The sequence below is a fragment of the Misgurnus anguillicaudatus genome, chromosome 24 (assembly GCF_027580225.2).
Source record: "Misgurnus anguillicaudatus chromosome 24, ASM2758022v2, whole genome shotgun sequence".
Taxonomy (NCBI): Eukaryota; Metazoa; Chordata; class Actinopteri; order Cypriniformes; family Cobitidae; genus Misgurnus; species Misgurnus anguillicaudatus.
This window is the reverse complement of record NC_073360.2, coordinates 27,783,710-27,798,515: the sequence shown is the minus strand read 5'-3', so window position 1 is coordinate 27,798,515 and position 14,806 is coordinate 27,783,710. Positions and strand designations below refer to the sequence as shown.

The window sequence follows — 14,806 nt, the reverse complement described above, 5'->3', positions numbered from 1 at the left end:
GAGTGGAACAGAGCTGGCACAGCTCAGGCTGAGCGGAGCCTTTGGTCTCATTTATAATAATAAATCTGTCCATCAAATGGCTGGACATGCAGTGTTAAGGCTGTACGGACAACATGTGTCAGCCATTGTCCGACTTTTTTTGTATATACAGTATATTTAACGTGTATTTGTGTGTATATGTGTCAAAACACAGCAGTTGCTAACATGCTCTCATAAATCTTGGTAATAAGGGCCCATATTTCATTTTGCATTTACATTTTAATATATATTTCAATTAAAAGGCATGCACGTGATTTCTACACTTTTCTAAAGGTGGTTCTACAAAATCCACTCAACCGTGTCCTATTATGCTTCAAGAAAATAGGAGCTTGAGAAAATATTGGTGTTAACAAAACCGCTGCTGAACAACGTAACCCTTAGTTATAGATTAACCGTAGGTTTTCTTTAAGCTCTTTGAAGTCGTTTTATTTTCAGCGGAAACCCAACCTTTAATACCTGAACTCCTGCCCAGATCTACTACAATGAAATGCCAGTGGTGTGTTTGTTGAATATTTTTGATGTTAGGTTTAAAACGTGTGCAAGCATTTAATAAACCAAGAGGTGGCATTTCAGTGGCAATGACACAGGTGGAGGAAAATTACATGGATAAAGAAAAAGGTCATGTGTGATTGCTTGCCATTCGGCTGTTGCTTTTAGTCAAAGGGATATAATGATTGAATTCATTTGAGATGTTTCATTGACCATAGCACAATGGGAGAAACAGCCTCTAAACTCGGTCCTTGTGGGTAAGGTCAGTTTGTTTCGGATAAATGGTTGTGTTGAATTCTCCTTAATGTTTTATCAAGCTGACAGACACAATGTACACAGTGTGAAGGACTAAACTCAATAGATTTCCTTTAGTGGATGCAGTTTTGTAGCTTGTAAAACAAGCCAAACAAACTCATATACACAATATTCTAGGCATACAGGTTTTTGTGCAACTTTTATATTTTTAACTTTTTTGTAAGGAGAAAGAATGAGATCAATTCGACTTGAGGTAAATTGTGAGTTGCTATATGAACATATTTTGTAGACGTAGACTATAATGATTTTAACCTGAACTCTTTGCATCTCTAAAGTCAAACCTAATGATTCACCATGTCGCGTATAGCAAGCTGTTTTCTGCAAATCCCAAATTCTCTTTCATCAAAAGTTGTAGACAACACCAATTATCCTGCAAAATGTCGGACTTTGAAGACGAGTCAGGTACCTCACCTCAGATCTGAATCTTTTGTCATACTTGGTTCATTTCTTTTTCTCTGACAGGCTATCATAGAGCAAATTTTCTTTTTTTTCCTTATTCTGTAGGCCTGCATAAAAGCGCCTCTCGTAAGTCCTTTAGATATCGTATTTTCAAAAGCATCTCTTTTTATTTGTCCAGGTCAGAATGTGAAACATCAGAGGTGATGTGCTTTGAAAGGATATTCTTTGGTTCTTTAGCTCTTTAGCATTTAATCTCTCAGCTTTTTCCTAAAGTGCAGCTTTCTCAATGCCTGACTCTAAATCTTGGGGTTGGTGTTTTTGTGAATTGTGGCTAAGAAAAAAGGTATTGAGTGTAAAAGGTAGTGATTACAGACTCGCTCAGACCATACAAAAAAGCTCTGAACAGGTGCCGCGCACACACATTTCCTTGATGTAGTCCAGCACGCACATTCACACGCACTATAAACCGATCTGACGTGCGTGTCTCACCCTTTGCATGAAAGTGAAATGGGGATTGCTGGACGTGACAGGTTTACAGAGCGTGACAACTGGGCAGAGGAGGGGTGTGCAAGGGTTGGTTTGACCCGTGTAGTGTTGCCAAAAGCAAACATCGGCACTTTAGCTTGATACTGATAGCTTGCTACAAAGGAACCAGAAGAGAAAGCCAGTAGATTAAAGTCTTTCTCTCTCTTCCTGTATATCTTTTACTCTATCTTAGCATGCCAACCGGACAAGAGCCATGCACTTGCCAATTGCTGATTAGATGGGTCTTTCAGATCTGTCATTCTGTTTTGTGATACTGTATGCAGAAGATAGCATAAAATGTTTTTGTGTGTTGGCCAGTAGGGGGCTTTGTGTGTGTGCACGTGTGTGTGTTGGTGCACAACATATCAATACATAATGATTATTTTAATTACACTATGTCTTAGGCCTGTAAGAATTTAAACCTAAGTAGGAATGTTGGGATATCAAGGCTGTTATTTGAATCTTCAGAAATTCTTCCCTTAGGGTCCTTTAGAGTTGTGTTCACATTCCTACAGTGGCGGCTAGTGCTAAAAAATTTAGGGATCGATCTGGTCCAAGCTGCTTAATCCTTTATTTTTTTTTCAACTGAATGCCTTGTAAAAGGGGAGTTTTGTAAAAATATTGAGATATTTCACTTGCTTCCATTGATCAGTACTGTACCTATCAGTTAAATGACTCACTGAGAACGGTCCAATCACATGAGGTCAAAAACAAAAAAAAAACAGATTCATTCGCTAACAACAAAAGTTGCAAAGTGCAGTGCCCCATGGACAATCCGAAACAAGCCAATTAGAGCTCAGCCTCAAGTCACATGCTTTTAAAAGTTTACTGACCTACATACACCAGTTTGGCCGGCACCCCAGACATGCACATATGATAATATGACTAACAGTGAAATAGTACGATTTTATTTCGTATTAATTTGCACTATATATTTAACTTTTGTTAACATGTTTAAGTAGCTTTCCTCTTTGGCTAACTTTAAGGGGGGTTCCACAGTTCAACAAAAGTATTCTTGTAATGTGATTAAAGCTTACATGTACTCAATAGAAAATGTTGTTTTGTTTGTAGACAGCAAAAGCATATTTTGATAAATAATTATGGATAAAAAAATTAGATTTTACTTGGATCATGGATTCACTCAAGCTGAAATAGATTTGTCAATAATTAACAATTTGATAGTGGTGAATTTAGGGACCGTCCCTAAAGTAAATTTATAATATATACGTTTCTACTTAAAACAGCATTTAAATGGAATGACTAAAATAAAGGCTGGACAATAATTCAATATTGATATATGTCACGGCATATATTTTTTCAATAACCGTGATATGACTTCTAAACCCATTTCCGATATTTCGTTACATTACAGCGTCCCGTGGCCGTTCCCATGTCACGTCTAAAAATACGCGTTAAACGCCGGTCAATGCGCTTCTTCCTTCGGAGCGCGTGGCGTCTTTCGCAGGCAGCTAAGCAACCATGAGCCGTGCATTCCGGAAAACGTAATGCTTGGTCGCATTTAAATCGCTCATCTGTGCCTCGTGAATGTCACTCAGAATACGAGAAGGAGGTGCGGGGTTAGTTTGCGTCAAGTCACAGCTTCCAATGGTGACACCATATAGGGAGAGAGAACAGAAGAGTAAAGCGACGCAAACTGAACTACTGATATAAGGTTCATAAAATAAGGTTCACATGTTAAAAAAGTGGGAAAGAAATGTGCAATAGATAAAAGTATGTAGGCAGCTAGTCTCATTATGAGTATATGTGTATATGATGTAGTATGCTAGTATCTATATGATTATTTAGCTTGCTATACAATTACAAATAGAGCTTTGATATAAATGTTTCTGTCCAACTATCTTATGTATTATTAAATAGCATACTACCATTCAAAAGTTTTAGGGTCAATATTATTAGGCTATTTAATCATATTTTTCCACATATTACTACAATAGTTAGGGTGACCATACGTGCCATTCTTCCCGGACGCATCCCGTCCAGGATTTTGTGTTCGTCTTCCAGAAGTCGTATTTGTCGCCCGCATACGTCATAGAGGATTATTATTATTATTATTATTATTATTACAGAAAAGCAACCGTTACATTTTAAGGTAAGAATGAAACTACGTTTGTATATCGTATGTTTTTAACTGAATGGCGTATGCGGTCCACAAATACGACTTCCGGAAGACGCACCGAAATCCTGGACGGCATGCGTCTGGGAAGAATGGCACGTATGGTCACCCTAACAATAGTACATTGATCAAAATTATGAAACTATGAAAGTTAATACTGTGACTGAAGAATTTGATCTCTGACTGACATTCAGATGAACCTTATTAATATTAAAAGGTACTAAAGTCTGATTATTTGACACTGAGTTTACATTTCATTTTGTATGAAGGCTAAATACAAATAAAAAATTAACATCAATTTATTATACCATTTTTATTTTTGTAAATATTATATAGTTTTATAGGAGGAGGCTTCATTGACTTGGTATATTAATTTGTTTAGAAGTTTGTATGTACAACCATTCGTTTTGGGCATTCTTTGCAGTTTATCCCAAGTTTTTTTTAACATTCGATATTGGATTTATACCATATCGACCGAAATTTAGAAGTATACCGGTGATAAAAATTTTGGCCATATCGTCCAGCCCTAGACTAAAAGTCAACAAACAGTCATAAACAACTATAAAGTGTTCATGTGGTTGTCAGCTATAATGCACACTCTTATGGTTTTTGATATTTATTCAAATAAACTGTTAAATAATATTTAAGATAGAAACATGCACATTATTACTTTAAAGATGGTCCCTAAATTCACGAACATCAAACGTCCAACTTTTTTATTTATTAAGTCTATCGGCAATTAGCTACACGTGTGGTAACAGCAAAGACCCCAACTCATATCCACTTCAAAATAAACGAAAATATGGAAATTACATTATGGCATTTGAATTATCATGTCAGGATAATGAGAAAACAACTTTTTTTGTTTTGATGTTGAGATCATGAGAAATTAAGTTGTGATCACGAGAAAACCAGCAAGCAAAAATAAAAATATGGATGGCCTCTCTTGGCTTCTGTTGGTAATAGCCTAGGATTCATTCAATTTACTAAATTTTTTAAGGTAAGTGGTTGCAATCAATTTATTTAAGCTACATTTAAACAAAAGTTTTTTGTTTTGTTTTGTGTGTGTGTGGGTGGGTGTTTGATATCAGTGTGTGGCTGTCTTTGTGTGCAGATTGTACAACCCCAAATCAGAAAAAGTTGGGACACTGAAGAAATTGTGAGTAAAAAATTAATGGAATAATTTACAAATCTCTAAAACTTATATTTTATTCACAATAGAGTATAGATAACAAATCAAATGTTGAAAGTGACACATTTTGAAATGTCATGCCAAATATTGGCTCATTTTGTATTTCATGAGAGCTACACATTCCAAAAAAAGTTGGGACAGGTAGCAATAAAAGGCCAGAAAAGTTAAATGTGCATATAAGGAACAGCTGGAGGAGGACCAAAGTTTAGGAATAGGAATGTTGTCCTATTCTTGTCTAAAACAGGCTTCTAGTTGCTCAACTGTCTTAGGTCTTCTTTGTCACGTCTTCCTCTTTATGATGCACCAAATGTTTTCTATGGGTGAAAGATCTGGACTGCAGGCTGGCCATTTCAGTACTCGGATCCTTTTTCTAAGCAGCTATGATGTTGTAATTAATGCAGTATGTGGTCTGGGATTGTCATGTTGGAAAATGCAAGCTCTTCCCTGAAAGAGACGACGTCTGAATGGGATCATATGTATCTAGAACTTGGATAAACCTTTCAGCATTGATGATGCCTTTCCAGATGTGTAAGGTGCCCATGCCACACGTACTCATACAGCCCCAAACCATCAAAGATGCAGGCTTCTGAACTGAGCGCTAATAACAACTTGGGTTGTCATTGTCCTCTTTAGTCCGGATGAAATGGCATACCAGTTTACCAAAAAGAACTTCAAATTTTGATACGTCTGACCACAGAACAGTTTTCCACTTTGCCAAAGTCCATTTTAAATGAGTCTTGTCCAGGGAAAACGCCTGTGCTTCTGGATCATGTTTAGATATGGCTTCTTTTTTGACCTATAGAGTTTTAGTTGGCAACAGCGAATGACACGGGGGATTGTGTTCACTGACAATGTTTCCTGGAAGTATTCCTGAGCCCATGTTGTGATTTCCATTACAGTAGCATTCCTGTATGTGATGCAGTGCCGTCTAAGAGCCAGAAGATCACGGGCATCCAGTATGGTTTTCCAGCCTTGACCCTTACACACAGATTGTTCCAGATTCTCTAAATCTTTGGATGATATTATGCACTGAAGATGATGACTACTTCATTCTCTTTGCAATTTTTCTCTAAGAAACTCAGAAAACAATTTTTCGCTGCAGCATTGGGGGAATTGGTGATTCTCTGCCCATCTTTACCTCTGAGAGACACTGCCACTCTGAGAGGCTCTTTTTATACCCAATCATGTTGCCAATAAGTTGCAAATTGGTCCTTCAACTGTTCCTTATATGTATATTAAAATTTTCTGGCCTGTTATTGCTGCCTGTCCCAACTTTTTTTGGAATGTGTAGCTCTCATGAAATACAAAATGAGCCAATATTTGGCATGACATTTCAAAATATCTCACTTTCAACATTTGATATGTTATTTATATTCTATTGTGAATAAAATATAAGTTTATGAGATTTGTAAATTATTCCATTCCTTTTTTACTCACAATTTCTACAGTGTCCCAACTTTTTCTGATTTGGGGTTGTAAGTGGATGGGATGCCCTGCAGGAGCAAGCCCACACTTTGAATCCCACTTCAAACGTAGATGATAAAACAGACTAACTCGGATAGGAAGCAGACAAACCTTTTTTATTTTAATTAGAAAAGAAGCAATTAGACCTGAGTTTCTCTTCACCCCTGCATCTGAGATTTTTACTGATATCACACTGTTTATGTTGAGATGAATAAGATACCCTTCTGAATTGTAGGAGTCAGCTCCATTAAACCTCAGTGGGCTATATTAAAACTATTACTTCAAAGAGAAAGCCTTTGCATACTTCTAAAAACTTACATTTTAATCTTAACTGTACACTTTTTTGCATTAGTACATATCATATAGTCCAATACAGTATCAAACATAGATAAACTGTGGTGTGGTGTGGCAATGACATCTAACTTTTTAAATATCACAAACACAACTGGAAACTTGATTAACTATTGAATTTAGTTTTACATGAACACATTACAATGCTAATGTTGTGATACCCTAATAAAACTTAATACACATAAATATTGAGTAAAATAATACATTTTTATATATGTGTTTAATTTGTTTATTCTGTAGGGGGCAACAGGCTAAAGAACCAACAGTTTCGGCTAAACTGGGCTTGGATCTCTTTGGAAAAAGAGCACTACCTGGTGGAGGAAGAGACCAAGTTTCTGGAGGTGACTTTAAGACGAAGGGGCTACCTTGGCGAGACTTCATTTGTTAGTAAGTGCGGTCAAGAATACTTATTTTCCCATCATGCAATGTTGATTTTAAAAAGTACAGTGTAAAGGCTGTAGGTTAGTGCACAAATACTGAAAAAATATAGGTGTACAACCTTAACTGCATTGTTTGGATAAAAATCTTTGTCAGATGCATAAAGTTTAAATGATCCTCCATATGATATTTTGGGCCTTTTAAACCTCTGAGGTTATTGCACCTCATGTCATCAGATTTGCTTCTTTGATTTGCATCATGACATGGCTGCTGCCCACATCTATAATGATAATGAGAAATCCTCTGACTCATGACAGTATTAAGGTATTAAGATCACCCACCCACGTCTCCATGTTCCTGGTTTCCAAAAGGGCAGATCTGGATAAACTACACTTGGCAGATAAACTTATTATCCCTGGAGACAGGAACCTCTCCTGGAAAAGGTCATGGATCAAAGCGTTGCATTACCATATTTTACTCATCAATGTAGAAAGCAATTAAGGGATGGACAAGTAAAAAAAGACAGGATAGTATACTGTAAGATTAATTGCTATTCGATTGGTCAGGTTAAAATCATATGTGTTAAGAAATATATTAATTTCTTTTTATAATTTTTATAAGGAAAATAATTGTTTTCATATCTATGAGTCTGAAGGAGAGTGAAAACCAGAATCAGGACTTCAGAGAAACTCATAATTAAAGTTGCCCTCTGGAGTAAGAGGAGTCAACCTGTTTCAAAGTTCAGTCTGGATTGTGTTTAGATTCTCTGCTTGACCGGACAGGACTGACCTCCAATTCACATTTTGGGCTTAATAACAGATTTAACAGCAAGGTCATTTTATTGCTCCTTTTAGTTTGGTTAGCAAAAAAAGTCATTAGCCGTAAAGAAGATAAGAGTTTGTTTGTCTTAAATTTAAGCAGTGCTGTTTTTCTTCTATATCTGATGAGGTTCAAAAGTCTGAGCCCATGATTAAAACATCTTTAGTTCTAATGTAATATTGCAGCGTTTATTATAAACAGTTTATCCCGTGTAAGTCATTATTCTTGTTTTTAATTCATGTGCCATCTTTTGCCGATCATTCTCTGATGATGTCAGCTAGACGGTTTGGGCGGGAGCATCCGTTAACTCCGCCCCCTCCAACTATCAGTCTGATGCAAGTTCCATTAGTGAATGAAATGCCTACTTTTCTATATCCAATCGAGGCACAGTGGAAAAACACAAGACACTATTTTTTTGCATGATATTCTGTTTCAATCGGAAACAAGTCATTAGGCGGAAGTTGGTCACAACGTCTGCTTCACGGTGAAATAGATTTATTAAAATGTTCATTAGAAACTACAAAACAATTTGGGTGAAAATTTTATGTTACACACTGTAAATTCTGCTGGGTTTTAACCATAGACTGGATGTAGTGTCTGGGACGTCACTCATAAGTTTAAAGAGTAACTAAACCCTAAACCAACTTTTTTTAGTTAATGATCTTTAAGAATGATGCTTTATTAGTGCTGTTCATTGATTTTATTAAGTTTTGACATTTGGGTATAAAGTGTTTCAATACTACAATATATGGTGTAAAAACATCTGAGGGCTGCCCTCTTCAGGTTGAACGGTGGCTATTGCAGTTGAATTTTCCTATTGGATGTTGGCTCCAAAAAACAACTCATGACGTAAGCAGATTCAAGCTCACCACACCCTTGTTACGATCTCACCACACACTAGTTCGTCCCCTCTATCTCCATTGGGATCTGCCCACTTTTCTTGCATTTTTCAAATATTGCCAGTGGGTGGAGTCACGCTCTGACCAGGGGTTTAGTTACGCTTTAAAGTAGGCAGTGCCTGCCGTCGCCATCTTCCTCGCGCATCACTTGCGGATATCTGAAAATGGGTAAAAGGTGGGACGTGGGTGAAGCTGAGGTGGCTGAAACCACGCCCCCACAACTCGACTCTAGTGACAGCAGTGGCTGTTCAATGGCCTCGCCCTTAATTATGCAGAACTTAATATAGAAGGCTTAATATAATTAAAACGGATAGTTACAAAAAAGTTCACCCCTGTCACAGTTGTCATGAAGGACAAAATTACCTATACAGACCACACAAAAAAAATTGTACCAGGCTGTAAACATATTATTTTATACTGTAAAGTTGGTCATTTTAATATGGGGGTCTATGAATTGCAGTTTAAATCACTTCCGTATTGGCTTCATTATTTCATAAGAAAGATCAGAAGGTTGTCCCTCAGTTTTAACCCAAAGGTAAATATTGAACACATGTTAGCTCATAAATGAACCTATGCTTGGTTGTTGTTACCTCAAGCATGAGTTTAAACAACCCAGCATAGGTTTATTTAAAGGGATAGTTCACTCAAAAATTTAAATTCTGTCAGCATTTACTCACCGTCCTTTTGTTAGTAACCTTTATAAATGTCTTTGTTCTGATATACCGGAAGGAAAATATTTTTAAGGAATGTTTGTAATCAAACCATTCATGAGCCCTATTCACCTACATAGTATTATTTTTTCCTACTATGGAAGTGAATGGGGCTCACGAATTATTTGATTACGAACATTCCTTAAAAATATCTTCCTTCGTGTTCATTAGAACAAAGAAATTTATACAGGTTTATAACAACATAGGAGTGGGAAAATTATGACCCAATTTTCATTTTTGAGTGAACTATCCCTTTAATAACTCAACATGTGTTGTGTCTAATACTTACCCAGCATTGGGTTAGCAATAATCCAGCAGAATTTAGAGTGCAACTTTCCTATATATATTTTTTTGTTTGTTTTAAACTTTATGACCAAGTTTCAATTAAATTTTTTACTTTTTAAGAGAATGTTTTTCTGAACAAAGTATAGTAGGATTTTGGGACAGACACAAAAGTCCAACCATCCCCAGAATTATGCCAGTATGAAAAATTGATTCGTTTTCTATTTGCATGGTCAGCTAAGAAGAATGAGGAATCCAGTTTAGCCCTCTGCATAAAATTCACAAGTTCACTCTGACAGATTTTCAAAAGATTTCATAAGCAAAATCCCCCAGCCACATGCCGAGCCAGGCCTCCATTCCTGAGCTCACCTCAGCTTTGGTCCTGGACCTCTCAGTTAAATGAGATGCTTGCCTGCTGCTCGCTGGGCCTCGGAAACCTTCCTATATTGAAATGAAAAGATGAGGAAGTCTTTGAAATGATGATTTTTATTCAGTTATTATTTCGATTTTCCCACACTTTCTCTTCACCAGCTGATATTCTCAGAATAATTGCATTTTATTCAGGCACGTATGCAGACAGGACATTACAGAACTTCTTCTAGTTTGTGTTGTACCTCTAATATCAAAGGACTTCTGTCTAAGTTTGCTTCAAAGCAAAACATTTTTTTCATGTGGCAACCCAATTTCTCCACCTTTACCAAAGCACATCAGCTGCACTGTCAGAATTCACATTCCGTAGTACTCTCCTCGTCCTGTCTATTTTGACTATTTCTTCATGTTTCTTCTCTAAGTTATATATTTATTTGTGGGTAATGTTAATCTTGTTGTCAATCATATTTTTCTTAGTGACCTTTGAGATTTCTGGTTTCTATTACACGGAAACCCCTTGCTGTGCGTTTGCTCGCAAACCAACAAAGCCCCCCTGACACCCCCCATCGCGAAACCACTTTCACAGTAAAACCTTCTTTGACCTATTGGTCAAAGATAACCACCAGTGGGGCTATATGCCTCATCTTCTCAAGGATGTTGAAGGACTAGTTTTCAGAGTATTCCATTTCTTTTCTACAATTTGACACAACGCTCTCTTTGAAGACACAGTGCCTTTATTACAGACCGGTTGCGTCACATCTGTTGCAATATTGACTTAAAGAAAGCTCTCTACTCTGAAGTGGGAAAGAGGTGATGCAGACAACTTTGTCAATCCCTTGAAAGAGTTCTTCATTTGATGGCACACTCACAGCTGTATTCAGATGTACACTACCGGTCAAAAGTTTTAAAATACATGACTGAAATGTTAAAGTCGCAATGAAATTGAATATTGTGGATTTTTTTCCACAAATTACTTATTTCTGAGCTTCATTGTTTTTTAAAAATTCATGTGCCCTCATAATCCTAAATCAAAAACGCAAATCTCCTCCCCTCCTCAAATAATCTTTCTTTACTTCTGGTCATATAGTTTGGCAGGTGGGCATTGTCGTTGGTTAGCAAATAGCAACATGACCCAACTTCAAATGATCCAATCAATTCCTGATGGACAAATTCAAGTCCAGCCCTACCTTTTTTCGAAGCTGTTTTACTCGGATATACGCCACCACGAGGAAAATACGTCCATCGCTACTTCAATAGCGTTTTTTTTTTTTTAAAGTTGCCAGCCAGCGGTAGCGTTTTTCATGATTTTAACTAATGTTTAATGCCTTCCAGAAAATAGTCTTCTTTAAATATATAAACAAACAATATACCAAATGAAAGAACAGACCCTCTGCTTTCAAAAAAAAAAAAAAAAAAACGTTTCATCCTTCCTTCAGTAGTTCTTTTGTAATCAGCTTTTGAAAATGGGTAGGTTTCTGCAAAAACACCACATTTTGAGCAAAAAGCAGAAATAATTAAATTTTTGTGATGGACTTTTCATAGAGATCCCATTCAGAGTGATCTTTGACAGGGACATGCAGCCGCTTGCCATGGGGCAGTACTTCCGGGTTTGGAAAGTTGCGGAAAGGAGTTCCACCTGGTGAATGGTGGCGGTGTTGTGGAAAGCCGGGGGTGCTCGTCGTTGGCAGGGAAGCGTTTTCTCTTGATTGGCGAGGTGTCTTGTCAATGGCACTGAAAGAGTTAACAATGATCGTTAAATGCTTTAAATTAATTATGTAGAGAAAAATATACCTGGACCAAAAATATTAAATTTTGTTAATAGAAAAGTTCAAATTTATCTATTTTTTATAAATGACTTGAAGTGAAGAAAAGCAGCCATTAAGAGCCCAGATTAAATGTGAACTCATTCTTTAAAATTCATCTTAAGGTGAAACTTCGAAAAGCTTCTGGATAAAATGACACTAGTACGGTTTTGCAATTTCTAGGCAAAGGGTGACTTAGGGATGGGCAATATAAACTATATGCAATATAAACGATACAAAATTGGCATACGATAGAGATTTTAAATCTATTGCACTATCGCGATAATACGTGTTGATGACGCAATCTACCCGCGAACTTTAGAGCCACGAGCTGCAGCCGAATAAACATGGATGAAAGCAACAGCGAAACAGAGGAGCTCGTGAAAAAGAAGCAACATCTATTATTTGGATTTAAGCCGTCCAACAAGCAGCAGGAAAATATACTCTGTAGAGCAAGGGGTGTCCAATACGGCAATGCTGGTAGATCACACATAAGTTAACTGCTGCTCCAAGTGCGAAATTGGCATTATGGTCTAGTTATTGTGAAACATGCAGTATATATATGCAGTATAGTCCTCACAAGCATTTAAAGTGTTTAGTGTTATAAAAATAATTAACAGCAGATAGATCTTGTCGGCTTTATCATTTTAAAAGTAGATCACCACACAAAAAAGGTCTGGACACCCCTGCTGTAGAGTGTGTCAGGCAAGAGTTCCAGCTAAGAAAGGTTACAAGACTAATCTGGCAATAACGGTTTACTTTTACTTACTTTTTTAGCAGTTTGGCTTTTCTAAGGGTCTATATAACCGCTTCTGAAATGAGTCTATTAAAATTATTATATCGCAATACATATCGCTATCGCAAGAGGCTGCAATGTATAACGCAATATGGATTTTATGCCATATCGCCCATCCCTAGGGTGACTGCACTTTAGATGATAAAATTAGTGCTGGGCAAAGATTAATCGCGATTAATCAAAATGTACAACTTTCAGTAAATAACTATGTACATGCTTAGGACGTTTGTGTTGTAATAATGTAACATTCTAAATCACATAAAATGTACTCTCTCCAGGTATCGGCACTACAGACGGCACAGCTGAAAAGGACAAAGATTTCAGAGGGAAGGCCCAGAAGCAAGTCCAGTTTAACCCTGGTCAGACCACCGCCACCTGGAAGGTGCGCATCTTGTCGGATAGCCTGTACGAGCAGTCTGAGACCTTCCAGATTGTTCTGTCAGAACCTGTCATGGGTGCTCTGGAGTTCCCAGAGGCAGCAACAGTGGAAATAGTTGACCCTGAGGACGGTGAGCACACAGAAACAAAAACAGAGGTCCCAGATGCTGTAAATGGGTCACAGTGGTAATATTACTAAGTATGGGGGTGTGAAAGTCATGCTTTTTAAAAACTTTACACTTTGAACTCTTCACCTCTAAACAAGCCAACATCATCTTCAATTTGACAAAAAAATACAATTTGAACAAAAATGTGTTTAGTCTAAAGAAGTACATGTGTTTTGGTCATTATTCATTCTTACAGTAGGTATATTTGTATATAGGACTTTGTTGATGTTAATAATTTTATTCACAACTCAGATTTTATTTTTGTAATCTGATATATTTGCAGGTAGAACAGGATAGTAAAAAGCAAAAAATGCAGGGTAGGTCTTGCTTTGACATCAGGCAAAAAATGTATTATAAAAAAAGAAAATGTAACATTTTAAAATGTAATTAATTACTACATTTGAAAAGCTCAGATGAAAAACCTGAAAAAAGTGTGCCTGACATATAAAAATAATAAGAACTATATTGTATTGCGAAAGATGACTTAGTTTGCAGCACTTCGACCTGTGGCGCAGTAATATTGACGGAAATTTAAGCAAGAGGGGGAGTAGTCAGGAGTGATAATGTAACTGCGTGCCCGAGGCCGAAGTGCTGCAAACTAAGGACTCTTCCGCATTCAATATAGTTCTCATTTTTATCTGCTTTAAAAATTGCTACGTTTTATTTTGTGCCACCATACGTACTCGTGTAACTTCTCATGTAACAGTCTTTAAATAGGGAAAACATGGAAGTGTTTGGTGGCTTATAAATTCATCCCTGTTTGGATCCTTAGGAATGAATGGGGCTAGGCTAAATGCTAACACATTCACGACACGCTGTACAAAGATTAAATGCACACATTGAAATAAGATAGACATGTATTAATTCATCTAAGTTGAGGTAAGAACATAGTAACATATTAAAAACAGTGGTGTTTTCCTTTAATGGATTCTTCTGTATTTCTGGATGGCCTGAGGCCAGGATTTAGCGGATTTGAAGCAAAAGTTTTTGATGAACGTGTAATAATATGTGCCGAGAGCATTCGGTTAATACCATTCTCTCACTTTTGACTAAGATGACATTTATCGGCTTTTGCATCTGAGCTCTTCATATGTAATTGAATATTAAATGTTTGGTTTAGGACAATTCAATTCAAAACTAGCATTGCACATTTTGGCATTTGACACCTCTATCTTATTCAGCTCATTAGCAGAGAGATCCATGAACTGAACTGGGCGTGTTAGATAAGAGAGACATGTGCATACAGAACGTGCAGTAAACATCATAAACCTAACTTGAGTATGAGACAGATTGAACCC

At 36.9% G+C, this 14,806-nt stretch overlaps 1 protein-coding gene across 2 annotated transcripts in view; it reads left to right on the top strand.

Moving 5' to 3' along the window:
• frem2b (FRAS1 related extracellular matrix 2b) overlaps positions 1 to 14,806 on the top strand; it is a 93,409-nt gene that overhangs the window by 44,117 nt on the left and 34,486 nt on the right. For both annotated transcript variants that reach the window (XM_055196934.2, XM_073862567.1), the window contains exons 3-4: positions 7,149 to 7,295; positions 13,242 to 13,472. In XM_055196934.2, the coding sequence (XP_055052909.2) occupies positions 7,149 to 7,295; positions 13,242 to 13,472 (378 nt within the window). The remainder of the gene's footprint in view (positions 1 to 7,148; positions 7,296 to 13,241; positions 13,473 to 14,806) is intronic.